The 27,145-nt window shown below is 44.2% G+C and overlaps 3 protein-coding genes across 4 annotated transcripts in view; all 3 read right to left on the bottom strand.

The window, feature by feature from the left end:
* LOC142899335 (homeodomain-interacting protein kinase 3-like) overlaps positions 1 to 3,931 on the bottom strand; it is a 33,183-nt gene extending 29,252 nt beyond the window's left edge. Inside the window, exons 1-2 of the mRNA XM_076042877.1 lie at positions 3,492 to 3,931; positions 11 to 882 (exon numbers count right to left, since the gene is read on the bottom strand). Coding sequence (XP_075898992.1) covers positions 11 to 880 — 870 coding nt within the window. The 5' untranslated portion in view covers positions 881 to 882; positions 3,492 to 3,931. The remainder of the gene's footprint in view (positions 1 to 10; positions 883 to 3,491) is intronic.
* Positions 3,932 to 5,842: 1,911 nt separating this feature from the next.
* On the bottom strand, positions 5,843 to 13,154 carry tcp11l1 (t-complex 11, testis-specific-like 1). 2 transcript variants are annotated; one of them, XM_076042646.1, is made up of 10 exons: positions 13,036 to 13,154; positions 12,353 to 12,554; positions 11,366 to 11,498; positions 11,138 to 11,258; positions 10,769 to 10,989; positions 10,325 to 10,461; positions 9,985 to 10,166; positions 9,699 to 9,880; positions 9,076 to 9,248; positions 5,843 to 8,990 (listed from the first exon to the last, which is right to left on the bottom strand). In XM_076042646.1, exons 2-10 carry the CDS (start codon positions 12,492 to 12,494, stop codon positions 8,779 to 8,781), a joined length of 1,503 nt encoding a protein of 500 aa, XP_075898761.1. In that variant the 5' UTR covers positions 12,495 to 12,554; positions 13,036 to 13,154; the 3' UTR covers positions 5,843 to 8,778. The 2 variants fall into 2 exon arrangements, with proteins under 2 accessions (XP_075898761.1, XP_075898760.1); XM_076042645.1 differs by having other exon boundaries at positions 12,846 to 13,126.
* Positions 13,155 to 13,481: 327 nt separating this feature from the next.
* LOC142899173 (DEP domain-containing protein 7-like) lies at positions 13,482 to 19,253 on the bottom strand. The gene is made up of 12 exons (XM_076042647.1): positions 19,074 to 19,253; positions 18,770 to 18,955; positions 18,454 to 18,595; positions 18,275 to 18,364; positions 17,591 to 17,775; positions 17,177 to 17,378; positions 16,781 to 16,959; positions 16,161 to 16,313; positions 15,697 to 15,839; positions 15,377 to 15,502; positions 14,667 to 14,742; positions 13,482 to 14,064 (listed from the first exon to the last, which is right to left on the bottom strand). Exons 1-12 carry the CDS (start codon positions 19,138 to 19,140, stop codon positions 13,844 to 13,846), a joined length of 1,770 nt encoding a protein of 589 aa, XP_075898762.1. The 5' UTR covers positions 19,141 to 19,253; the 3' UTR covers positions 13,482 to 13,843.
* Positions 19,254 to 27,145: the final 7,892 nt, after the last annotated feature.

The following is a 27,145-nucleotide window of genomic DNA, read 5'->3' as shown; positions in this document are numbered from 1 at the left end:
GGCGTCTCACCTCGATCTGCCCTTGCCGTGCGTAGGACGGGTGGTTCTTCAGTATCTTGACGGCCACCACGTCGCTCGTCCCCCTCTTCCAGCACTTGACCACCTGGCCGAAGGTTCCCCGGCCGAGGAACTCCAGCACCTCGTAGGTGTTCTTCAGGGAGCACAGCACCTCGTGCTGCACCAGCTGGTAGTCGCCATCTCCCGATCCAGTCCTGGTGGCCGCGGCGCCGGCCGCCCCTTCCTTGCCGCCCTCGGGCAAATTCTCCGGGCCGGGCGCTGCCCCGATGCCGCCGAGCGCGTCTCCGTTGTTCCCTTTGCTGGTTTGCAACATGGCGGCGGGTGGAGGATGCGACGGCAGGACGGGCGCTTCCTCCACTATCTGCATGGCTCCAACGCTGCTCCGATGCTCTCCACCTTCGCCGGCCCTCTGCTCACATCCCTCGGCGGTGGCGCCGGCGTCCGCAAGACCCACGCGGCCCCCTCCCGCGAGGCCCCCTCCCGCTCGACCTCCTTCCCGCTGGGCTCCGCCGGCCGACAGACTTCCTCCTCCGCCTCCTGCTCCTACTCCTGGTCTCTCCAACGCTGCGGCCTGCGACGGCCGTGCCTCCCTGTCGCCTCGCTGCGGCCCCCCGCGCCTCGCTGCGTCTGCCCCTACCGACGACGGGACCACGTTGTTGGGATAGGCGATGCCGTAGTTGACCCCAATCACATAGTTCTTGGGCGGCGGTCGGTGCTGGAAGGCTTTGCTGGTGCTGTGACTGCCGCCGTGAGCTTCTTTGTGTCTGCTGGTTGCGCTGCTGCTGCTGCTGGTGCTGGTTCCTAAGGCACTTGTTTGAGTTGAGGGCAGGTGTGATGGGTAGACCAAGACTTGTGAGGCCATACCTAAAAATACATATGAAAAAAAAACAAAAAAAACAGGTTGTATATGAAATAAACGAGGATCATAATAGCCGTGTTTCCATTATCCCTAGAAGTGCGCAAAACCTAAATATCGCAATAAAAAAAACTGTTAATAGCGTTAATGGCGTTTATGCTAAACTTCAAAAAACAAGGTTTAGATTCTCTCATGAGGTGGTTTTTCACACGTATCGATATCGATGTATATCACAAAAGTGTCATGGAAACACTTTTTTCGCATTTACACGTCACCAGCCGTGACTTGCGGGGTCAAAATGGCGCGACACGTTTTTTTCCAAGTGATCAAAGCGAAAAACATAACAGCCATTCTTGACAGCAAACAAACGTAAACAGTCGTAAAATCTGCATGTTAAATTAATATTTTTTTTGTTCTAGACTGATTTAAGTGTTTTCATTTGTTCTTTTGTTTCGTTACTTATTCATGTTTACTTTCATACTTATTCATTTTTGTTTTTTTTGTTTTTTTTACTCACATGTTTGAAGTAAAGCCTTCATTCATTCATTCATAAGAAACCCAGTATTATAACAGCAGCACGACTATATTCTCAAGCTAAGTCAGAGGTGACGTATCTAAATAGTGAGAACAATGTATGGCGACGACACGGCTGGGCACAAATCTTTGTAGGAACCGCAAAGTGTTCGATACCAGGCAGCTCCCATTTGTCAACAACGTGCCAGCAAAGTCAGCGTTCCGGGCACGGTCGCGGTACAAGCTGTCAAAGTTTCAACGTGAGCGGCCACGTCAGCCGTACCGAGAGCCCGAAGCAGCTAAACTGTAAGAGGAGCCGGGGGAAGCCCACTGCATCTCAGGCTCCGCCCCCGCACGCTGCTTAGAAGGGTCAGTTTCACAGCGAGCTGAAGTGCAAAGCCAGCAGGACCCCCCGGGGGCCTCTAAAGTACAGGAGCAGCTCTCTCTCCGCGACTCTGTGGGGGGGGGGGCGAAAAACACCTGCGCACATGCACTCCCCGCCTGGAAAACTCCTGAGACGGAGGATGTGTAAAGACATCCGAGACTAGACTGAGAGTAAATATATCCATACAGTATTTACCAAATTGAGATTTCAGAAAAGGAAAAGGGAAACGGCAGTCGTCCGAACAAATACCGAGGCTCAGTTGTAAGTCATGTTTACCTTTATTGTATAAATCTCCAGAATTAAGACAAACTGCACTGAACTGTTTTATCATCAGAAAGGCAACAACAGTGTCCGGAAAACCTCAGGATCAGCAAAGGCGTTGCAGTGACCAGAATACCAACACCTGTGTAGTTGTTTTTAGCAGTTATCAAGTCAGTCAACAAGTAATTCAACTGAAAAATGTGCAGCTGTGCGTATGAACAGTCAGTATATTTAGTTTGTGGTACGTTTTGCTTTTTCGTCACCTGGGTTTCGACCGGTACAAAATCTCTTTTTCTCAGCTCTTTTTCATATGTTTTTAAAAAAGCAGACTAGGATTTAAGAATGTGATAAAAATAAATAAATAAATAAATAAATAAACTCAAGTTAAAACTTTCACCTGTCAAAGTAGTTTTCTGAACTTCCAACAGAGACACACACACGCACGCACGCACACCGAGTTCCGAGCCACACAAACTCGCCCAACGAACAGAGGTTGGCACATCAGGAAGTAAGTGCTTGGCCACTGGCCTTCATATCTACCAACAGTCACACACAGGCTCAGACAGGCAGAGGGGTGTGGTTTACCTCAGTAAGTCTAAGGATAATAAATGCTGCTGCAGACAAAAAAAAAAAAAATGGATCCGACGGTATTGAAAGGCAAAATACAGACGTCACACGGTCGCAGCTAAGAACACAGTTTAGCCTTTGAGTGCACAAACTGGTAGTGTGATATCTCACACGGTGGGTGACAAGATCCAGGCCTGAAATGGAGAGCTATGGCACAGGCGTGTGCGTGTTTTGGTTAAACGCCTAGAAAGAATGGCAGCTGCACAAGCAATTTGTTGCTGATCAGTCAAGGAGACAGTTAACTGTGGGTAGGGAAGGGTGTGTTTGAGCGTGCGTGCGTGCGTGTGTGCGTGCGTGTGTGTGTGTGTGTGTGTGTGTGTGTGTGTGTGGTGCGCGCGTGTAAGTGTAACACAACCCTCGACACCTGTTGAGTCTTGTGTTGTCAGTGACAGGGCAGGCTCATAAACCGTTTGAGTGCGAGTATTCGGAAATAACCAAAGTTAGATGTTCCCGAAAACTCGATTTATATGAGAACTGTGACGTGTAGTGTTGTGCGTTTCGTTGTCGTTATTGTCGCTTTACATAATTAAAACTGCGATTTTACACAGTTACCAGTTATATTCGTAGACGCACTTAAAACCAACTTAAAAATAACAAAACAAAACAAAAGTGAACAGGCTTTTAAAATAGCACGGAACACACTCGGGGCGCAAACAAAGTGTTAGAATGTCAACACTTTTCTAGCATTGGTAACCAAAGTTGACTAGCTTCACAGTTAGCATACACGCTAGCTGGGCGCATTTAAAGCGTCAAAAAAGCCCAGACAAAACGTGACAAGTGACGAACAAAAAACTTCTCAGACAGCTTCTTGACATAGAATGGGAGCCATACCTTCATTGAGACGTGTAAATTGTTTCACACAGAGCGTGGAGGAACGGGCAAGCGTCAAGGAGCCGCACCACAGTCAAATCCTGCAACGCTGCTGCTGCTGCTGCTGCTGCTACCGCCGCTGCTGCCATCTTGTTCAACGACGAGGAGAGACCGAGGGACTTTTCGCACATTTGTAGCTTCAAATTGACGCAAATCACTGGCTTCTTAGGAAAGCCAGCGGCGGCCCATGGTTTCGACGGTCGTCTCAAGTTTCGCCCGGCGCTTCTCTTGCCTCTACTCGGGACAAGGGTTCCGTTTTGTAAACTTTTGCATGATATTTTACGCCGCTCCTCCCGACACAGACGGACAGCCCCGCTGGCTGCTAGCGTTTAGCCGTCACTGCTGCTGCCTGCTGCTGCTGCCTCGGTAGCTTGTTGCTTCTCCGCATGTGTGGAATGTTGGGGAGGGGAGAGGAGAGGAAGGGAGGGCCGTCTATATATAAGTGTCTCAACGTGACAGCTGAGTGAAAACATATGACTTTCATGTTGTTGTTTTTTAGACTCCACAGTAAAACCAAGCCTCGTTTCAAATTCGACAAATGCGTTATCAGTCGTTGGCCTGGAAATAGTAGGAGTTCTTTAATATTATAATTACCACATTTTTGAGTAAACTTTTCTCTCTCTCTCTCTCTCTCCTCTCTCTCTCTCTCTCCTCTCTCTCTCTCTCTCCCTCTCTCTCTCTCTCTCTACCTTTTGGATTTTTTTTGTTTAACTTCACTCCTTTCAACATTGTTGATACATATTCAAGACATCTAATATATGAGCAATATAAATGAAATTATGTAAGCAAAGGAAATGTTGAATAACTAAATGTTTTATATGAAGGGTGGCTATTTTGAAGAAATTAAAATATGAAATGTTTCGAGTTATGTCACTTTTTTGTGTACAACATACGACAATATATGTTCGTTTATTCATTAATTTGATTATTTTAAGTGAGAATCTATGTAAATAGTCATTAAAATGAAAGAAATATAATGCAATAGAAATATAGCACCCATAAATAAGTTTTTATAAATATATATTTTTTTTAAAAAAAAAAAAAAAAAAAAAACTGGTGTGAAAACGTTGGGGATGACAGCCTTTAGGATTAGGATTTTCGGTCAGAATTTTGTCTTTATTTTTATAACCCTGACTCCAGCCTTGTGCTATTAATGAGCAAAAAGAGCCAAAAGTGTAGAAAAACATATTTGTCCCTCTATTTCGGTCAATATCGAAAACTGTTTCAGTTTCCTGCTAAACCAGACGTTTTTTGTAACTTGTGTGAAACTGCTTGTTTTTTTCAAAAAAAAATTATGGATGGGCTTTTTCCGGGCAAGAGTGAATGTTGCTAGACCAGGTCAGCTGCTCATCTGCTGTCAGTCTCACTTTTTCTGCTTTATTGTCTTGCATAGCCTGTAACATATTATCACAGGGTTAATTACGAAACTAAATATTTTAATTTGGGGTTTCCCTTTGATTTCATAAATGACCCTCTTTTTTAGAATTACAGTGCCATTATTTAGGTTTATGGTTTTAACTCGAAGGCACTACTCTAAACATTATCTATTTGTTGAATATATTATCTATACTTTCCATATTTAAAGCAAATGAGAAATGAAAGTATTGTCACTGAAAGTGGCCATCGCACAGGCATCTATGTTGACATTTAAATTTGTTTAAGGGAAATATATATATACATATATATATATATATATATATATTTATTCATTTATTTATTTATTTATTTATTTTTAAAACATTGACCTGTGACCCAAATAAACACAATTTGGTGTTTTGTTTTGTTCTTCAGGTTACCCAATAGCATATTGGCTTCTGGTTAGACAACCACAATTTCCTCGTTGAATTGTGACAATTTTATTTTAGCGTCTCTTACATAGGCTGAGCCGTTACGTCAGAGTGCACGCTGGAGATCTGTCGCCACCTTCTGACTCAGAGGTACAACTGAACACACGCGCCACGTTGTCGAGGCGATGACGGTGCCTTTCGCTTTCTCTCAAATTATATATAAATGGTTCTACGCAATGAGAGCAGTAAGACACTGCCACGCGGCTGTGTGCACTTAGTTACCTTCCAGGTTACACATGTAATCCCCCCCCCCCCACATCCTTTGTCTGTCAGCAAATGCACCATACAGAGTCTTTTCCTCTGTTGACATGAAGTGATCAAGTCAATTCACCTGTGAAAGCAGCTTTAAAGTGTGTCTCTCACACCAGAACGAAAGTGAACATAGCATCTAAAATCTCAGAAATAACAATGACTAAAAAAAAAACCACCAAATAAATAAGATGAGAGCATGACACAGACCATACGGCGTGTAACAACATTGCTTTATTGGCTTGTTGGATGAACATTTTAGGAGAAATGTCAGTGTAAGTCAAAGACCTTTTTATTCACTTTGAGAATAGGGCGACATTCTGTAATCGCCCCCACAAAAAATGCTATTCTTTCAGTACACTTCTTTATTCGTTACTTCGTTATTTTCCATCTCAAGATATGTTTCTAAAACCGCCTCAAAGTTTCCGATGTTTCCATTGAACAAGTTGGTACAGACAGACTGCACACATTTTCATGTGGTGCCAATGTAAAAACATGTAGAGTTAAAAATGGGCAACGCTAAAAAATGGTGGTCTAAACTTAATCTGCAGTGTTTTGGTTTGCCCACTCTGCACTGCACTTGACATAACAGGGAACACTACTTAAAACACTTGTCTCGTCTCGTCTTAGTCGCAGCAGCTCTTTATCTTTCACATCTTCTTGTGCAACATTTTAAAAAATCGACTTAAATTAAACGGCGTTGTATGGACACGTTGTGGCTCTACACACAATAAACAGCGGCAGGATTGGAAGAGCGAACACTTCTTTGCTGTGCCTTTGTGAATATCTTGTGTGCTCTGAGCCTTGGAATGTTCCTTTTCCTGACAAGTTGGATCTCCCACATAACAAAATGCCTGTGACACAGTGACGCAACGTGAGCAAATACGCATGCAGACTGCAGTCTGTTCAGAAAAAACAAACCCAACATCAAAGGTGACATCAATGACATTGCACATAATATGGAGTTGAAATCCCACAAATTGCAACCCCCCCCCCCCCCACACACACACACACACATCTGAAGCCTTGATTTTCTCAAACACCTAAACAAACTTTGAAGGAGAGCAGTGACTTTGCACTGCGGCTTTAGAGAAGTAAAAATACTGCTTTGTCATAAACTTTATCGTTACGAGAAGGGGGGGGGTGGTGGTGGTGGAGTGGAATTGTGAGCAACACAATGAGCTTTCAACTCAGTCTCTTTCATATGGGTATGTGTGATTTTAAACAGACCTGACAGTTTTGTGAAGATTCAGATATGAAACAACAAAAAGTATAGAATCATGATATTCCTCATACAGGGTTGTTTTCAGCATTCTGTCAGTTGTTACCCTTCTGTTAAACAGAGTTTAAAACAGTCTGACAGGAATTCATTTCAAGCACAAAAAGAGACAATTTAGTATGAAAGCTAAACTGTAAAAACAAAGTTTCTGTGTCCACTGTACCATCTTTCTCTGTAAAAGCAGCATAAAACGCAACACGGTGTCCTCTGCTGCTTCCCCTTCCACGGCACTGAAATGTCACACACCGAGTCAGCCAAAAGTATGGGAAACAGTTAATGTCTTCAATAAATAAATAATAAAAAGCTACAGAATGAAAGACCCAGTTTCTTGTTACAGTTAAAGTCATGTTACAACAATCCACAGATAAAGATGGAACCTAATTTTTTTTGACATCTTAGATGGAAGATTTGCTTAACACTCAAGAGCAATGTCAAGTCACTCAAGGTAATCAAGGGTTCTCTTAGTGGTTTATGCGTTTATGTATCACAGGTGGACCCACATTTAAAGCCGTTGTGACAATCATAAAGTTGCTGTCTTTTGAGAATGAATGTGTCTCTTTAAGGCTTAACAGCGTAACATGGGTTCTTCCTGTTCTTATCTTTGTGCTGCTTCCATCATCAGATGAAAGGTATCAGCTGATAACGCAGCTCCAAATTTAGCCATACTTTGGCAAAGATGACACAATCAACACTGGTAAAATACGAATGATCCATCCCCATGTCCTCCGATACAACAGTCCTTTGTCATTCACGCCCCATGTCTTTGACATGAGGGACGATCACGTGGTGTGTCTGCACTGCTCTGGACTGCAGCAGGTAAAATCACACCCGTCTAGCCAAGAACAGGACCACTACTGTATAATTTGCCGTATAATACAGAGTTTCATTCAATCAGCAGAGGTAATTGCTATGTTCAAGTGTCACATCAGCGACTTTAAGACACCTAGAGACAATACAGGTCTGTCTTTACCTACTTACCCTGTAATAAAGGGAGGACAAAAACTATTTGGCCAAATGTCAAATATTCTTTTAAAAGTTTCCTTATGATGCACCTTTTCATGTCTTTTTTGGTCAGGGACCCTCGAATATCTCAAAAAACCAAACTACTAATCATCAGAACTGCAACAGAAATATGCAAATGAGCATATTTAGCACTCCAGTAAAAATGCTTAGTTCTATTTTCCTGCTTAAAAATAAAACTGATTGTTTCAAATTGACTTGAAAGGCCCGGGACAGATATTATTGAATAGAGAAAACACTTCTACGGTGAAATTTGACCTTTTAAGTGCAGGGACGTCATGATTACTCTTCCTCCATGTAAAGTGCTTGTACGTGTTTTGCCCCAAACCACACTTTCCGACAAGATTCCTGCAGTGCGTGAGGCAAGATAAGTACAAGTGTTAGAAGTCACACTTAAGACTTGTTGGCCGAGGATGACCGACGTCTTTGCGACAAACAACATTAGTAAGTTTTTAGAACAGCATTCCAATATACCATCCCAGCCTTAGTTTTTCCAGTCCTCGTGATTTCTATAGTTTGAACGAATGGTTACATTTTTTTAAATGTTTAATTATGGCCCTAAAACACAATCAAGTCTCGCCAGAAACACTGGACACAAAATGATAATCGATGGCTAATGGAGGTTCTCACAATTATGAGGCCTGAGAGTTTATTAAGCAACACTGTGAGTGAATGCGATAGCAACTGGGTGTCTTTTCATTATGCCAGCATAAGGTGCATAAAAAGAAGCCGTCATAATGTTCTCCTGACACCGTCTCGCAGCTCCCTCGTCTCCTTTTCTCTAAATTGTAGCTATTACTTGCAAAGGAAAAGAGCAAAGCCACAGACCACTGCCGCTGCACCACGCTGGCGTTTAGGTCTCCTCGGCTCCAGTGAGGACTTTCTGGAGAATCTTTTGGTAGAAGGGGGAGAAGACCAGCTTGTTGTAGTTGACCAGGCGGCTGAAGCGAACGGCGAGCTCCTTCAGCTCCTTGCTGACGGGGAGCAGACCGCCGGGCAGCGGAGGAGGGGTCTTGTGTTGACTGGACTCCAGTGTGGCCAGGAAGTAGCTCTGAACGCGGGAGTCTGAGAGGAGGCGAAGGGGACAACGGGCCGTCACGGGAGATTCAAGGTGCGGGATGGCAACTGTTGCATGCGTCGACGTTCTTACCCATCAGCTTGCGGACCGTGTTGCCCGGCTGCGCGATGGCGGAGACTTGACCCCTCAGGGCGTCGCTTCGATCGGCCGAAAACGGAGAGAAGCCGTGTTGGCTCACGCAGCGACTCAACTCCACACACAGCTTCTCGCCGATGGTTGCGAAGGCCTCCTCTGCATTGAAAGACCTTTGGATGGGCGAAAAGGGAAGTTTTCAAGCTCAGCGGTCACCACTCAACGAGCAGGATTCATTATGTCAATATTGTAAGACAAAGTGCTGCAATTTCTCTTGCAATTTGATTTATTTATCATCATTCACAGGACATCAGGTTGAAAAATTTCCTCATAAACAAATAAATCTTCAGCTTATGCGTCATTTATGACTGTGATGAGTTGTACTAAGACTTGGACTCTGAATTCAGATGCCTCATGTTTCACAATTGTGTTTGCATTTTTCAGACGGACTGAATAATATACAGCGTCTGTATTTTAAGTGAAACAACACTTCCAGCCTATTGCAGAAACTAATTTCGTCACAGCTTGAACCAAAGTCTACAAAAACTGATTAAGCAGGGCACAAAACTGGAACAGCGGCCATTGCACCATTACGTGACCCAGTCTCATAATGTTGAACTCACTGCGAGTGCACATCTGCGAGCATGACATTAACAGTGTTTTTCAGAGTTTCCATCAGCTCAGGCAGGCCAGTGATGGCCTCTCCCGTGGTAGAGTAGACGACGAGGAGCACAGAGGAGAGCAGAACGAGCTGTTCGGTCTCCTGCTGCATCGTCTGGAAGCGGACCAGGTCCATCAACACCGTCTACACACAGAGAAAGAAGAGTCGCGGGAATCAGGAGCGACAGAACTAATATGAAAAAGCATGCACGGGACTGCATGTCTGGCTACGGAGCCAGAGTTGTTTACCTCGGGGAACGGGTCTGAGGCGTGGTCCCACTTGAGAAGCCGTATGTAGGCGTGATTGTGCACATTGAGGGGAAGGAGTGTGGGAAGGTCCGACGAGGCAGCGCTGGAACCGTCTGCCTCAGCTTCATCTCTCAAGCATCTCAACGTGTCCTCCAGCCACTTCTCTGTGTAGTCTAAGGCATCTGGAGGAGAAAACACCGCATGTTTTAGCTGCTCCAAGTTGAAGTGGGCCCTGCTTTTAGCAAACCTCCCCATTTTTTGGGGGGGGAGAAAATGTTGATAAAGCATTCCACTTTAAAGATTAAACCCAAAAAAACAACACATCAAATAATGAATTTACTTGGTTGTTTCTCCAGAAATTCCTGAAACTTGCTCCTCTCGTACTCAACAGACTGCTGCACCAGATGGGGCCTGATGCTGTTGACAGCAAAGTTCGCCATGTCCAGCTTCATCAAGTCAAGCACTGAGAATATCTCCCTGGAAGCAGAGGAGGAATATGTACATGGTGAAATTTGATCTATTCTATTCTATAATCTCTAAATATTCTGGAAAAGTTTGTAAAGACCGCAGCGCTTGTTAACGTCTGCATTAACATCTGGGATTTGCACTTCAATCAATCAAATCTTATTTGTAAGTTCCGAAGAGACAATTTGCCTCGGAGGGCTTTTCCCTCTGAAGATAACGTGATTCCACTGCCATAAATGTACCAGAATTAAATTACGCAATCTAAAAATAAACTATGACTCTGGACTCATAGCGGCCTTGGCTTTGCCTCTTGGCTTACTTCAGCAGAGGCACAGTGTCGGTGATCTTCATGAGCTTGTTGATATCTGCGTCTCTGCAGGGGGCACACAGTGAGCCCATCATCGAGACGATGAATTTGGAGAGTCGGCCGATGTCGAGCGCTCCGTTTTCCGCCTGCTGCTGGATCAGAGGCAGGTCCAGAACCTCCTGGATGTGGGAGCGCAGACGGCCGTGGCCGGGCAGCAGGAGGGACAGCAGAGTCTGGACGGCGAGACAAATACGAGATGACAAAATTGAAGGGATGTGACTGCAATTCCCGTACGAAAAACACAAGACAGCAGCAGGACATTTCCAAAAACATGAAGAAAGGATAAACAATTTACTGCTCTGATTAAAAGCTTCACCGCACCTCTTTGATCTCAGCCAGCAGTTTGATGGCGTGTGTGTAGGTCGGCGGATCGCCCTTTAACTGATCCTCCAAGTAATCCCAGAATGCTTTGTGCATGATCTCCTTCACTTTGTGCTCCAAACTGTTATGGGGGACAAATAGAACTTTGGACCTTTGCGGCAAGAAAAAAAAACAAAACCTCACCGGAAGATAGAAGGCAAAGCCGCTGCTCCGAATCAGAACTCTCACCTGCCCTCCGGAACCTCTGCGGGTTTGACTTGGAACGCCTGGTTGACCAGGATTTCGTGGGCCAGCGTCATGTTGGTGACCCCTTTGGCCGTCTCCATCAACTCCTCCACAGAGACGAACCTGGGCGGGCTGGCTGTGAGACACACATACAGAGGATGATGGTGGGATCTATTTTAAAATGATAATCCGTCGTTGTCGAATGCAAACAAGCTAGAGATTAATAATGTATGGACACAACAGCTGAAGGAGTTCATGCCTACAGTAAATCCCTTGACAGTTAATGGGTGTGGTCTGGTCAGTAACTCGGCTCTATTTCTGTCTCTTGGGACGGCATCCAGCTTGGTAGGTGTTTACAGTCATGTGTGCTTTTGAAACAGGTCAAAGGCCTTAGACAGAGGAGTGCCCTCATTTCACCTTCTGTGCCGATCGAGAAGATTGCTGCTTTTCATATTTTCCCAATGCCGTCCCAAACTTAAGCCTGAATGTCTCAAAGATCCATTCAGAAGAAAAATAAAAGGGACAGAGGCAAATAAACAGCCGTGCTGACTGGAAAAGCCCCTTAGCACGGCCCTTAGTTGGATGATGCGTGCTAAATAATGTAGAAGTGTTCCAAGAGAGCGAGAGCAGAGGATGCAATGAATGAATTGAACTGGAGCCACAACAGATTTCTCTTTGACGGCGTTCAACCCTAACCAGCAAATATGCAGACGCCAAAAATATCAAGTCAGCTGATTTCAAGCCTTTTTCTTAACTTTTAGAATTAGAGTTGCCAACCGTATCTGAACGAAAGTGGCCAACACTATTTAGAACAACAACCTCGAGAAAAGAAATGCAAGAATATAATCAATAGAGTATCAAAATGAATGAAACAAAACAAGAAATCAAACTGCATTGTGATTTCGATAACAATGCAATTGCTTGCTGTGCATTAGACACAGAGAAGCCTGGATACATGAATGACCTCCTCGTGACTACAGCGTGTCTCACCTTGAGGCGTGTTCCCCCTGTGAGGACTTGGAGTGTTGGCACGGACCCTTTTCCTTACTGTCTCCTCCACAGCATCTTGGCTCCTTTCCTCCTTCGAGTCCTTGTTGCCTTCATCCTTAGGATGGTCCTCCTCCTTTGGCATGCTTAGGGGCTTGATACGTCCACGCTGCCCTGTATGCGCCTAATGCAAATGTCACGATTGCTGTAAGGTCAGTAAAAATAAATAAATGAATAAACGGATAAATGCCCGTTCATTAAAACACAAACTAACATGTGACTTGCATGCAGTTGTGCCCAAGTGTCTCTCTATCGGGTTTGACGGAACCTAACGTTACAAGCAACGATGAGGAGTTTACAGCTGTGGTCCACACATGATGACATTCTGGCTCTATTAGCAGCGTCTGGCCCGGGGGCACAGTACATTCAAACGCAGCGAAGCTTCGCGGTACGGTAGCCTGTCTGTCCACCACACGGATGGTGTCACTCCGCTTACCTTGTATGAGAAACACTGGTTAGCTTCTCGGCTCACTTGTCAACAACAACAGCAACGAAGCCTCACACACACACACACATACACACAGCAGCAGCAGCTTCTGGCCACGCTAGAAGTATCGGCGACAGAGACGTGCTACCAGTGTCAGCTTTTCTTCTTTTGTTCCGATAGAGAACCGGCCTTTGTTTACCTTCGAATAATTCCAGTTTGCTTTTTAATTTGCTTTGCTTTGTAGCGTTGAGCCGAGCGGTTCTTCCTGGATTGGGTGGGGCTTTGATGACGTCACAGCCGAGCCTACCTCCAGGCTATAGCAACTCCCAATGCTAATTTTGAGCGTTCGAGTGAACGCTCTCTGACTCAAACTGCTTCATGTCTTTTATTTTTATTTCTTCTTCTTTCTTTTTTTTTAAAGCCGTATATCCAACTGCAGTTGGTGGCGCTGAAACCCAAGTCGCTTAACTTTAACACATTAATTACACAATGGCATCTCAGGCAGAGGTATGATTGAGAAATAGCATTCTCACATATGCATTTTTGTGCTCCAGCCGTTTAAGTTACCTAAATAAATTCAAATAATAAATATTACTTTCCTGCTTCTCCAATATATATTGTGAATAAATCAATGTTTTCAAAACATTTTAGGACATTGAAACTTTATTTGTCAAAAACAACGTGTAAAGATCAAGTCTACACACATTCACTACAATGGCAGATCTAAATATAAATTTATATTCAGACAGTCTAAATTTATGCACAGCAACTTTGGTACGCCTCTCTCACTTTTCAGGGTTAAATAAACACATGCTTAAATATATAGCTTCACCACGGGGAAACGACAATTAAAAGCAGATTGTACTTTCACTTATTTATTTAATTTTTATCAAGGCCGCAAATTAACATTTTAATTCATGATCATGATCTACGATCTTTGACCTGTAATGTGTGAAAGTGAGAAACAACATGTAGCAGTAAATCCAGAAACGGGCTACATTACCAACCTACACCACACTTGCAGCAGATTCACCAAAGTACTGGTTAAATATTTCTGGGTGGGCTTGATAAAACTGCCCAAGGAGCCGCTTCCTCTCCTTTGTGGAGATCTTGGTGTCCAGGTGGATGCCGCTTAGCAGTTTCCACAGTTCTTGCTTGGTAGTATTGTTTGTTATTGTAGACCCCGCATTGGAAGGCCTGCTGGGGTCCGGCTGATAGTACGTGGCTCCTCAAATAAAGAAGGGGGGGGGGGGGGGGGGGTTAATTTGATGTAGTTCCTCATACAGCAGTTATTTTAACGTTCATTCAAGGGCAACTCCAGTGATGAGGTGATGCCAAATTAAAATTTCTGATTTTAGCAACAGAAAAAAGAAGAAATGTGCAGAAATCTTTAACATTTGAATGGAAACATGAAAGCCAAAAGATTTACACATTTGGAGGTTGAGACATCTTTTCTCTGTAAATCAAAGAATTACGTATTAAAAACTGAAATTAATATTAATAATGAAACAAGGTCTGGCATAAACAAGTTGTGTTAACTTTTTCAGAAAAGTTATCACAAACCCTAACCTATGGATCAGAAGTTTTCATAAAATAAGTTTAAACAATAAATGTTTTTTTACTTAAAAAACAAGAAAAAAAAAGAGAATCTGTTGCCTCTGTGATTTAAGTGGCAAGAAATCACTGTGGGATCAAAAGTTTCTTAATTTTCCAACGGATTATTTTTAACAATAGCTACTGATGAATCCCTGCTGCGTCTTTTGTGGTGTATCGAGAGCGGACGGAGACTTTTGTAACATTCTCACACTGTTTTAAATTCGTGGCAATTACCGGTTACGTCGGGCTGCTGTCCCTGAGAGAGGCTGGCCAGCTTGTCACTCACTCCTTTGTGCAGGGCTCCTGGTATCTGGGGCAAAGAACATTACGTTTTTGTGGCATATAACTGCACGACATCAAAAAAAAAAAAATAATAAAACAGCTTTTCTAGTTATCAAACCACGCAAGGAAAAATCTGTGTTTTTCCAATTCAGCACCTCGTTTGTGTTTTTGATGTAACGCTGCTTCCCCCCCCAAAATAGAATCTAAGTAATGTCAATGTTACAAAACGCTATGCAGGATGGGTTACAACACCACCGGCTGTCAATGCTCCACCAAAAAACTGAAATTAATTCAGATTGACAGATGCAAGAAAAAGACCAGGCAGAAATGTTCACCATGTTATAATTTAAATTGGTGTACATTTAATGTGTATACCAAACCAATTGTATTGCCGTTTGCTTTGCTGCAACTGTTGTAATTTATGCGTTTTGTGGCACAACACATATTTGAAGCGGAAAGACGGACATACAGCCTAACACGCCCGTAGCGCGAGTAGAGACTGTCGCATTTCGCAAATACCAATACCTGTGTAGCCTATGGAGAGAGTGCCATCGTACTAAATGACGCACGTACATACAGAACAAGACAGAAGCTCCGGCTGAGTCAAAGTCATGTCTGAACAAAAAGGAAAGGTATAAACTTTCACAACCGCTTTTCTTTACCTTGAAAATTTCTTTGATGTTGCACAGCATAAAGACCACCAGGAGATCCTCTTTGTCCCTTGAAAGAGCCTTGTTGTGGATAATTGCCCGAGAAAAAGACCTCTTCACTGCTGCTCTGTTCTCTAGCTAAGGGTGGAAAGAAACAAGGGGAGCGTACCAACAAGCAGGTGCGGTTCAAAACCTTCAACCAACATATTTTGTCAAAGGCAGGTGGAAGTATAAAGTTCAATACAAAAAAAGAAATTGAACTTACTTTACGAGAGAATAGACCGTAATGCAAATAATATTGAAACGCTAGAAGAAGAAACACTACAGGGTACCTCCTTATCCAGTTTGATCTCTTGAGGGTCAGCGGCCAGAGCCGCAAACGACAGCAGCCGGCGCAGCTCGTCTCTGCAGGCAGGACGCAGCAGCTTCAGACACAGCTGCAGAGCCTCAAGAGCCGTGCCCAACTTGGCGCTCACTGAGAGGGCAAGGGAGACCCAGATTGATGAATTTCTGGGTTAAGAAAAGAAGGTTTTCTGCCAATCTATACTAGCCTCGACCCAAAGTATCTGGATCATTCAGTCCTTGGGAGTTATTTTGAAATTACCATAATAGGTTTACTTAGAATAGAAAAACAACCTCCAACCTGGCAGGTATAGTCCTGTAAAAAAAAATTCAGAGGTAATTTCTGGTCGATTTTAAATCTAGGTCCATGTGGTGCCTGCATGCTGTGACAATACAAGCGCTTAAATAGAGGGGAGGGGGGGAGGGGCGGGGAGTATGTTTGTTCTCGTCTCACCAAGCAGGTCAGTGATGGCTGTGTAGATGTCAGTCATTTGCTGGGGAAGCAGCGGAGGCCTCTCTGCGTGGCTGTAGTGCTTCACCAGGCTTCCATACAACAGCAGCTTGAACTGGAGCAAAGCGCTGTGGGAGAGGTGGGATTGCTCATTGCCTGTGTGGGACTGTGCACACTGGCCTGCAGGAAAAACCCAAACAAACAGACAAAAAGGTTTATTTAAATATTGTTGACGGTGGACATTATCTTGGAGCCTGAAGTTACAAAACCTTGTTGTGAATTAATAAAATAAACCGACTGAGCAGATACAAAAGCCACTTTAAGCGAGTTTGTCAGCAGACGTTTCTGGAGGTTTAGTTGTAGATTTTACAGATTAAAGGGTATTTAACAAAAGATAGAAAATACCTAAAAAATTCCTTCTTTCTGAATTTTTTCTACTTCTTTAAATTCATGTTGCAATGCTGTCTGGAGTAGAGCAAAGGTATAAAATATGACGTTTCTTTTAAGTAGAGACATTTATAAAGAAAAGCAGTGCAGGAGGTGACCTTCTGAAAAGGAAAATGTCAGGATGACCGCCACTGAACTTCGCTTGGAGCAACAAAGAGCCCCAGAGCGCAACCTACAGCTCTGATGTGCAGTGTGACACTTTCCTTCGCCTTGTGATTTCTGGCCGACGGGAAGTTGCTCGCAGTGGTCCTGGTCTTGTTGAAAACAGTGAGAGAGCTCCCTGCTGAGGTCCACGACGAGCTGGTCGGGCAGGAAGTCCAGGCAGTCCAGAGCTGCGGAGAGCCACTCGTCCTCCCTGAGGGACCACATCAGAGGAGCAATATACAAAATGGTGTCACTGCTAGACGTGCTTGGATGTCTGCCTTGGTAAATTTTTTTTTTTGCCTTCCTGTAAACTACATATTTTGAAGGTCATCTGATCATTAGCTTGGAGATATGTCCACTCCGTGTCCACAGCACGTAGCACAGTGAATGATGAATTTTTCACGTGGCTCTTTTTAAGCTTAACTCACTGTGAATCCTTGAAAGCCTCGAGGACCTGCCTGTCTAGATGGTTGCTGCTGAAGATTAGGTCTGGGTTCCTGTGAGCTGGCACGGTTGAGCGAAGAGGAGTTGGTGGGCTCTGATTATACTGCAGGACCCCTTCCAGCAGGGGGAGCTCTACCAGGTTCAACAGCCTGTTTAGGGTCTGCTCCCTCCACACCTCATTCACAACTGGAGAGGGGGGGGGGGGGATCATAGTGGACTATCCCACGTTAGGCTTGACTGTGTGCATTTTCTTAGAATTACAATTTACAATGACAAGTGTCTAAATTTTAAGCTGTGGGGATTCACATCTTTGTCTGCTGTTGCATGGATCAAGTTCGCCACATAGGAAATACGGCAAAAACTGAAATGAAATCCACACAAGGTCACGAGTGTCTTACTTGATTGTGGTAAAACGGTGTCAGTGGTTGCTCTGCTGGGACTCACACTGTCCGCCATGGGCCCCACAGACAGGCTGCCAGCTGCAGCAGAGTCTAACAGCTCAGCTTTGACAAGAGTCTGAGGCAACTTGACCGGGGTGGACATATGAATGTGGACATCGGGAGGACACGTCTGCTCATTCTGCCTGAAATTCAAGAGGCGTGGCTGCTGAAAGCTCAAGGTGAGGCGATTTTAAATCCGGTCTTGACAGCATTCATTTTACTAAAAAAAACCTCCAAAATAACCCAAGACACACAAGCCAATGTAAATATTAAATAAACAACATGTACATAAAGTCATGTTGACATTACAACTAACATTCCAGGATTTGACCTGTGATCCTAATGTGAGCTTCCACGCATGTTCAGTCCCTTCCTTAATTTTAAAAAAACTCCTTACCAAAGCTGTTCACAGGTTCTCTGTCACTATTTCACCAATTAACCAAATGAAGAGGGAGACGTGTTAAGGTCAGGACAAATCATTCATCAACTCGAATGGTTGGTTGATTATTTACTGTGCAAATGCACAGTTTGCACCCCACATTGAATCTTCACATCTTTAGTTTAAGCACATAGAAAAGGGTTCTGAATTAGACCGCATTAAACTGTAAACAGGTTCTGTGAAATGACAATTTTTAGACTCACTCTGAAGAAGCAATGCCAAAAAGCTTTGGGATCCCATTTGCAAGCACACCTCTTTCCAACTCATCCACTGAAGGTGTGCATGTTACAAACCTACAAGCAAAAAAAACAAAACAAAACAAAACCTCAAGGTAGCCTCTGTGGAAATCGCAAAAATATTGTTGCTCTCAATTTTGACTCACCTGTACAGCGCGCTCTTGCTGTCCTGAAACACGTCGCGCTTGCGGTCTTTGCCAAACACTTTGGTAGCCACGGCCTCAAACACATGGCAGTCCAACAGAGCCTGGCAGACACACACAACCTTGTCCCGTGACACCGTGGCACCTTTATTTCCAGTCAAATAGAGAGAAGGAATGATCAATCAGATGAATGAGAGATGAATAATGGGAATTTACAGAATTTGATCACACACACACACACACACACACACACACACACACACACACACACACACACACACACACACACACACACACACACACACACACACACACACACCTTCCATGTATTTGACGCCTCTCAAGTGTTCTGCCCCAACATCCACGGCCTCTGAACCCAGGAAACAGTCGTTGTGAGTTTTCAGGTGGACTCGACGGCGTTTCGCGGTCACAGAGGACCTCAGGTGAAAGATGAGACCGCTCCAAATCAAAGAGGACTGGACCGGTTTGTTGCTTGCTCCGCATACTGAGTCGGGAACAGGAAAAGAAACAGGCGCGGCACGGTTACAGGTTAGCCGTGCGAGGCGGGAAGTAAGGCAAACCATTCTGATGAACACCAAAACACGCAGCACCAATAACTGTACCTTGTGGACGCACACACAGTTTTCCCGCAAGGTTTAGCGCCGCGGCCCTTTCTTTAATTGTTGACATGTCCGCCTAAATGTCTGTGTCAAATTTGAATTCAGCCGAGTGAGCGCTTTTCAAACGCCAAAGTACGTGGAGCATGCGGTGTCGGTGCATGGCAAGAGGCCTTGTTAGGTCCGTAGTTGCCATTTTAAAGGTTGGCCACTAGATGGCACTAATGGCACAGTTACTCTGCACTTGTTTTTATTGACGCAATGTCACTTAGATTGCTATTTATTTAGGTTTATTGATGTCTTTTTTTTAATTTATCTTTTTAAATTAACGTGTTCGTTCAGTACCAGTAATATAGCTCAAGTAGTTCGGAATTAAATATCGGAACCTGCAGACTCACCAGCAGAACGTTTTCTATTGCTTCACTGGCAGGTAGTGCAAGTAACTCACACGGAAAAGACATAGAAAGTTTATGTATTTCAAAGAAATGGAAGGTTTAGATACGCCGGTGAAAGTTTATGACTTAAGGGAACATGTTTCATGCCCAACACTTATTTGTCTCATTTGTGTATCGTAGGACGTGTTACAGCCACACGGTGTGTTTTGTTTCTTAGCGGCAGTGGACGCTGTGGGGAATCTGTCTCAATAACTGGCTAGCTTGGCTCGGCTAATTCGTGGCTAAAGGTAGCTTAGAAAATGATTTAGTCACCAAGCTAAAAAGCAATACTTTTGTGGCCACAACACAGTAGATGTGAAAAGTAGGGCTTTCTTTCTTTCTTTCTTTCTTTCTTTCTTTCTTTCTTAAACTAGACAGGGTGCAATATTAAAAGAAAAGTACTTTCTTCGGTGGCTTTAGCAACATATTTTGGCTGTGGAGAAGAGTTAAATCTCTCAGTAAAATAAGTGCTGTGATATGGAATGCAAGTTTGTGTGTGTTTGTGAGTCACTCAGATAATACAAGAGCAAAACCCTCACATTTTGAAAACACAATTCACACATTTTTTCCTTCTACCACAGGACGACTTGTGGTCCAGCATGTCTTGTGTGCATGCCCTGTGTAGTTATTGTACAGCTGTTAGTTACTTTGACCAGCCATGGTTTACCTGCAGCTCCTCCGTTGTCTCCCAGCAGAACTCACCCGAGGCCCCTGGGCCAGGGGTCGAAACAGACATCATGTCTCTTGATAGAAATGTCCACGCGTAATAGAAAGCACATCTTAAAATTTGTCTTTTTCATGGCTTGGTTATGGTGGTTAATACCTGGTCAAGTGGATCACACCGGGTCCAAATCAGACTTCTGGTCTACTCCCTTACCCCCACGTACACACGTTCACACATTTACACTTCACACAATAACACACATCCGTACACCCGCTTTCTGCCTCAGCCTTGGGGGGCGGGGGGGTCACGCTGTCATTTTATGATAGTAGCTATTTCAAGCAGGGATCATTGAATTCTCCAACATGATTGATATCAGCATTGGGTAAATGGGAGAAAAAAGCACTGTTCTATTAAGAGATCAGTGGCTAGTGGAGACCTCCCACTTAAATAGTCATATCCCCCAGAGGCGTGTGTGTGTGTGTGTGTGTGTGTGAGAGAGAGAGAACCACATTGGCGGTGATGTTGAGGGGACACAGTTAGTGGCACAGGACCATCCACAGGTCAAATTAAATAACCCAGATAATTTAAAAAGCATTGACAGTGCAATTTGTCCATTCATTGTTATTGCTCTGACCCCTATTAGTGTCAAGGGCTAGTTCATTTGAACCTAGATGGCTTATCAAGGTGTTATCTCCTCAGTGCAATGGAATTGGTGTTGAACAAAGAAAAAAAAAAAACAACTAATGGTCATTTCAAAGCCATTAGGTTAGATTGGAGTGATGGAGAAACATTACGAGGCTTTAATGTACCAGTCTGTTATTTCCAATAAAATCATTAAGCAGTAAAATTGCAGATGAGAAAGTAATTATAAGCTTTTTAGTCAAATGGAAGATTATTACGGCTTATTAAACGGCCAATTCTATTAACCTTTTTTGACACGATGTGATTAACAGGAGGCTCGGGCCCAGTGAGACCTTGACCTGTCTTGGAACGGCGCAATGGATCACAGTACAGACTCCAGGACACTTTGCACTTCCACCACGGTGAGTAACTTCTGACAAGTCTGTTTTTTGTTCTGAGTTTGTATTCCTCGCGGAAGCCAATTTAAAAGCTCAAATAAATTCAACTCATCATTAACAGATTATTTTCATTTCTTTGTCTGTTTTGATCTTCATTGAGGCTCTGACGCACAGAAGTAGACATTTCTTCTGTGTTCTTATGCAATCATTATCAAACCTGAACCAAAACAGCCTCTCTTGTGAAGCCGTTCTCTGATGGTTGTCCACTGGGAAAGTAAAGGCACGTCTGGTTTTGCAGGGCGGAGGATCTGTGCTGGAACCAGAGCTGGAGACTCTTTCCGGAGACCGTCGCCAAAGCTCGTTCACGGAAGGCACTATCTTGCTGCAGTTGGTGGAATTTAAAACTCATCTCGTCGAGGTTGTGGAGGAGCTCCATATTCGGCGGGTACGCTCAACGTCGTCACAGTGGTTTCTGCACAGTCAATCACAGTTTTGTTCACGAAAAGTCTCCAAAGGCCTTCGCACAACACCTGAAAGCCATATAGGTTTTACATGTGAGTCATCAAACCTGCGTCTGTGAATATGTATGTAAGATCCGTCGATGGACAACTGTCAAATATTTAGGTAGTGAGAAAAAAAAAAACACCTATTTGTCATCACCTGTTTATTTTAGAATCTTCTACCTTTTCTTTTAATCTGCCTCACACCCTCTTTTCCCCAACAAAAACCTTAGTGGTCATGCATGGCTTTCTGTTAATCAGAAGAGCCGAGGATTTCATAGAAAAAAAAAAACAGTAGAGGGGTTTTTTGTTATTTCACATCCTAGCAGGAAGCCAGCCGCCCCTCCTGGCTGGGTGGACAATAAGACTCTGCTCAGCTTAATGCGCGCCCTGTCAAGATCGGGGTCACATTGACCGTCTGGCCCCTGATCAAAAAGTAAAGAGGAAATTTGTTTGTGAAAGTAGGAAAAAAATAAATAAGGTTTTTAACCCTCAGGCGACTGATTTCAGGCTGACATCACATTCCCAGTGTGCTTAAAGGTTAGGGAGGCCAAAATGGGTCGTTGGCGCTTTGTTCCCATTTCGTTTTTATTGTTATAGTCGTGTTAACGGCGCCGCAAACACACGACTGCGTGTCAGTCTTCCTCGGGCACCGCTGCCATTAAAGTGCACTGTGCGGCTGTGTTGTTGCTGGGGTGAAGAGGTTGGGGAGGCGAGAGGATGTCATGATAGTGCCAGAAATTCCTCAGCAGGTCACATTCCAGCCTTTTTTCTTTCATACGGTGCAAGTAATTTTTTTTAAAAATATATATATATATATTTTGTGAGAATGGGGAACGAAAATGTCAGCGGTGAGACATTTCAACTCAGTTGACCCGTATTTTTTGAAATATTTATCTCACGGTAATTGTAATGTCAATTAAAAAAAAGGTAAAAAATTGTTTTTTATTCAAAGTTTTAAAAAAGAAACAAGCAAAAACGAAAAAAAAATAGACACACGCAACGTATTGAAAGTCAATCATTTTAACACAGTCGGTGGTTTTGAGATAAAACTAAAAGTGCCACCAGGCCTGCTCTTCAGCACCGTGCTTTGATTTACGTGAATGACTGCGTTTAATAACGCTTTCAACTACATGCAGACACAATTATTCCTCGGCGGGGGGGGGGGGGGGGGATAACAGCTTTATCTCCTGTGCCTTCCTGCTTTTCTTTTTTTTTTTTTTTTGGTCCTTTCTTTTTTTCTTCAAAGTGCTGTGCCATGACGCAGGTAGCACAGTTTAATGGGAACTTATAAAATAATCTGGGTGAGTTCGCCAGCTCCCACGTGGACATTAAAAAGTCCAATGGGTATTGACTTTTACCTGCCTCGGCCAGGAGGAGAAGGGAGGATAGGGATGACTCTCCACAAATATCGCCTCCCTACTGATGCTCCTCGCCTGGTGTGGAAGAAAGCGAAAGGGGAGCGGAGAAACTTAAGATCGTTTGCCACTCGGAATGACTTTTAAAGAGTGATTGGCCTGCAAAATAAATAAAAATATATAATGAAAAAAAATGTTATTTAGGATTACGTTGTGACAGTTATTGATCCGTCTGAACCCACTTTTTTTATTTTGAAGGGTTGTCATAACCGTTCTGATGTGAATCACTCCTCGTATTTTTCGTGTGAATGATATTTCTTTGCGGTCCAGGATGCAGAGACTCGTCTGGAGGATCAGATCAGTCGGCTGGTGCTGGACAAACAGGAGCTGGAGTGGGAGAAGGTACGACTGGGCCTCGCGTCAGCGTCCCCTCGTCAAACTGACGCTTCTCCTCTTCCTTCTTGTCTCCGCCCGCCTCGCGTCAGGAAAGCCTTCAGCGTCAAACTGAAACCGCGGCAAAGCAGCACGCAGAGTCGCTCGTCGGCGCCAAGAAGCAGGTGCGCGCTCACCGAGTCAAGCAGGCCCACGAGAAACTTGAGATTTGTAGAAAGTGTAGAAAGTGTAGATAATAGACTTAAAAGCCTCGTTTCTTCTCTCAAGTTTCAGGCCAAAATCAAAAGCCTGGAGGAGGAGAAGGTACGAGGAGGCCAGGCCCAAACGCTCCAGCGTGTGTTTTATACCTATTTATTGAATTAACGTGATTGAGGGCGGCGGTAAATCCCCTCATCTCAGTTGCACACTCTTGGCCCGCGCAGTGGATTCTTTGCGCTGCGCTGTGCTATTTATTGCTTTTTTTTCGACACGCTATGATGATGTAAAAATTGCAGGGGAAATACCAGGTCAGCGTTGAGCTGAAAGACAAGGAGATTAACAACTTGAAGGACGAGCTGAAGTCGCTGCAGGTACTGAGACGTCTCCTCTAGGCTACCGTAGTGGCTACCTTTGTTTACTCGCATCTGTAGTTGTCCAAGCTACAGCAGATGTTAAAACCAGGAAGTGATTCCGTATGCTGCCCTCGCCACTGCCTGTTCGTAAATATTTATTTTCCGAAGTCGCGTACGGCATGCACTTGTCCCGTTTTTGTAGCATATTTAACCAGATTTACCCAAAATATTCAAATCGAAAATCGAGTTTTCAGAGAAAAAAAAAAAAATCTGGATTTTATTTTTGTCCAAAATGGCCCAGCCCTAGTCTGCTTTCCCCAGTCTTCCCAGTGCTTGTCTCCGCAGAGGTGATATACAGCTGTCCCCCGCGCTCCACTGCATCCTAACAGCCCCGCCGCGTGACACAGACAATAGAGAGGGGCTTTTGATATTCTATCTGGGAGACGCCGACCGCAGTGTTGGGCTTTGTTAAGACCCAGTCGTGTCCATTGTTCGGCCACGGTCTGGTGGAGGCCTTTAATTTAGACATTGCTTCGCATCAGCGGCACTGGGGGCTGAGGTGATTTAACTGTCGTACCGAGATGATCTGCAAAATTGCTCGTTTGTGCTCGCTGGAAACAAAATGGCTCAATTATTTAATGATTAAAACCAAGTAATTTCTAATTGCGATCATTGATTATTTTTTTTTACCCAGGTCATTTACATATACATTAAAATATAATTGAAATTTAATTCAGTTTCCATGGCTTAAATCTTAATATTCTGGAAAAAAAACATTGATTGAAAAATTTGAAAATAAGTCAACAAACAGGTGATTCATGTGTTTCCTCTCAATTATAAACCAAATAGGTTATATAATAAAATGTATATTAATAGTAGAACCAAAAAGTACCTCATTGGGAACTGTAGTACTGGCTGTATACACTTTGTATTTTTACAGAACAGCCAATTATACCGCTTAAAAAATGACCCTTTTCCAAACAGCGGTTTTAAAAATAATCATTAGACTTTGTCGCAAGTCCTCTGTAGCCTCAGGTAGCCCTCATCCATTTTACTATTTCCCCCCTTCGGCAAACAGTTGCCTCGTGACGCTTGTTTTTTGTCTGAATATCGTTCAGCTTGACGCGCAACTTTCCACTTGCGAGCCTCTAATTGCACTTCTTCTCCTCTCCATCCCCTCCTGACAGCTGCTGAAGTACAACTTGGAGAAGAAAACAAGTGAGCTGGTAAGGGAAGAATTTTCCACTTGTGCAAATAGTTGACACAGGACGGGTGGGAGTGAGAAAAATTAAAACAGGGGGCGGGGGGGGAACGGTGCGAAGGCGAGATGGAAGCTTAGAGGGAAGGGAGTTCATCAGGAGTATCGGATGGGGAGTGCGTGACTCTTTGAACTGCCGGCGCAGCAGAGAAAATATCTCCATTAAAGTATTTTATAACCGCGCCTCGCTCGGTTTAACCTTCCTCGCATCACGGCGAGAGGGAGGCCGGTCGGGAGGCGGTGGGGAGGCGGGAGTGAGGATGAGGCTGAAAGGAGTTGGAGGAGTGGGGGTGGGGGGAGAGAGAGAGAAGGAAGGAATCACCCGGATACAGACAGTCAGCTTGAAGAGTTGTGTCGCCGAACTGAATGAACGGCAGTGTTGTCGCCAAGACCGCACCACCCGTGACCAAGACAGTGACGTGACGATAGAGTATCGAGATCGAGACAAGTCCAAGACTTTATGTATGAAAAAAACGTAACGACAAAACGGAAAGAAATGAGCGGTGTCTTTCTAAATTGATCATTCTAAATTGAACAGCAACATCTCTTTTCAACAAGGTGTCTTTTAATCATTTTCTTTAACATTTTGCTGCTTTGCCAGCTCTTTTGAACCCTTTTCAAAAGAACAACTTTGCTTCATAAAATTCAAGAATAAATCAACTAGGAATAAAGGGTCTGTGTCACTCTGGGCGTCACAAACAGAGCGTAAAACGGCAGCAGCTGCATTCTTTCCCGTTATTATCGTGTCATTGCAGTGTTGGCTGAGTCTTGACCGGTCTTGATCAGAAATCCCCAGTCCGCCCAGTCTGAGACTCAGACCCTTAATAAGTGGTCTTAAGACCAAGACTAATCTCGGGTACTACTACACGACCTAACGGGACGCTGCCAGCGTTGCAGCACTTTGACTGAAGGACAAGCAGCGTCCAAAGGGAGGCAGCAGCCTGCCGTCTAGAACCACCACTACATCTCTAACCCCCCCCCCCACCTGCTGCAGTAAAACACGCACAGCCTTTTGTAGCTCCATTTGAAAAAAATCCAACAGTGGTCTCCTCTCCGTAGGGGGCGCTCACCTCTCTGTCTGCGTTTCTTGCGCAGGAGCAGAAGCTGGCGCTGCAGAGCAGGTCCAAGGACAGCCACTTGAAGCAGCTGGGGGAGGTGGAGAAGCGCTTTGGCGTTCTGTCCAGGCAGTGCGCCGCCGTCAAGCAGGCCCACGAGAAACTGGAGCAGAACGGTGACGAGCGGACGACGCGACAAAAACGCGCAAAAACTGGGGTTGCTTCTGTGTTTACATGCAGTCAGGCCCATAAATATTGGGACGTCGACACAATTCTCATCTTAAACAGCTTACTGTGAAAGCAACCAAGAGAGGCTTTTTTTTTTAAAGCAGAGAAGTTGAATGTTATGCAATGGCCAAGTCAGTCACCTGACCTGAATCCGATGGAGCATGCAAATGACTTGCTGAGGACAAAACTGTAGGGAAAATGCCCCAAGAACAAGCAGGAAGTGAAGACAGTTGCATCGCCAGGGATGAAACACAGCGTCTGGTGATGTCTCTGCCTCCCAGACCTCAGGCTGTAATTGACTGCAAAGGATTTGCAACCAAGCATTAAAAAGTGAAAGTTTGATTTATGACTGTTACTTTGTCCCATTACTTTTGGTCCCTTTTGGGAGGCACATATAGAAACTGTTGCAATACCTACACCGTTGGTTTCATTTTAAATCCATCGTGGTGTTGTTTACAGCCAAAAAGATGAGAATTGCGTCGACGTCCCAATATTTATGGACCTGACCGTATGTTCCCGCAGATGGGCGACTGTTTCGTTGGATTTGACAATTTTATGAGCCGCAGCTGGAGAAGATATTGGATCGGAGAAGTAGAACTTCAGCTCATAATTATGAAT

This window comes from Nelusetta ayraudi, unplaced genomic scaffold (assembly GCF_046127955.1).
Source record: "Nelusetta ayraudi isolate G7.1 ecotype Tasmania unplaced genomic scaffold, CSIRO-AGI_Nayr_v1 ptg000071l, whole genome shotgun sequence".
NCBI lineage: Eukaryota > Metazoa > Chordata > Actinopteri > Tetraodontiformes > Monacanthidae > Nelusetta > Nelusetta ayraudi.
Note: the sequence above shows the minus strand (reverse complement) of the source record. Positions and strands in the feature narration are given on the sequence as shown.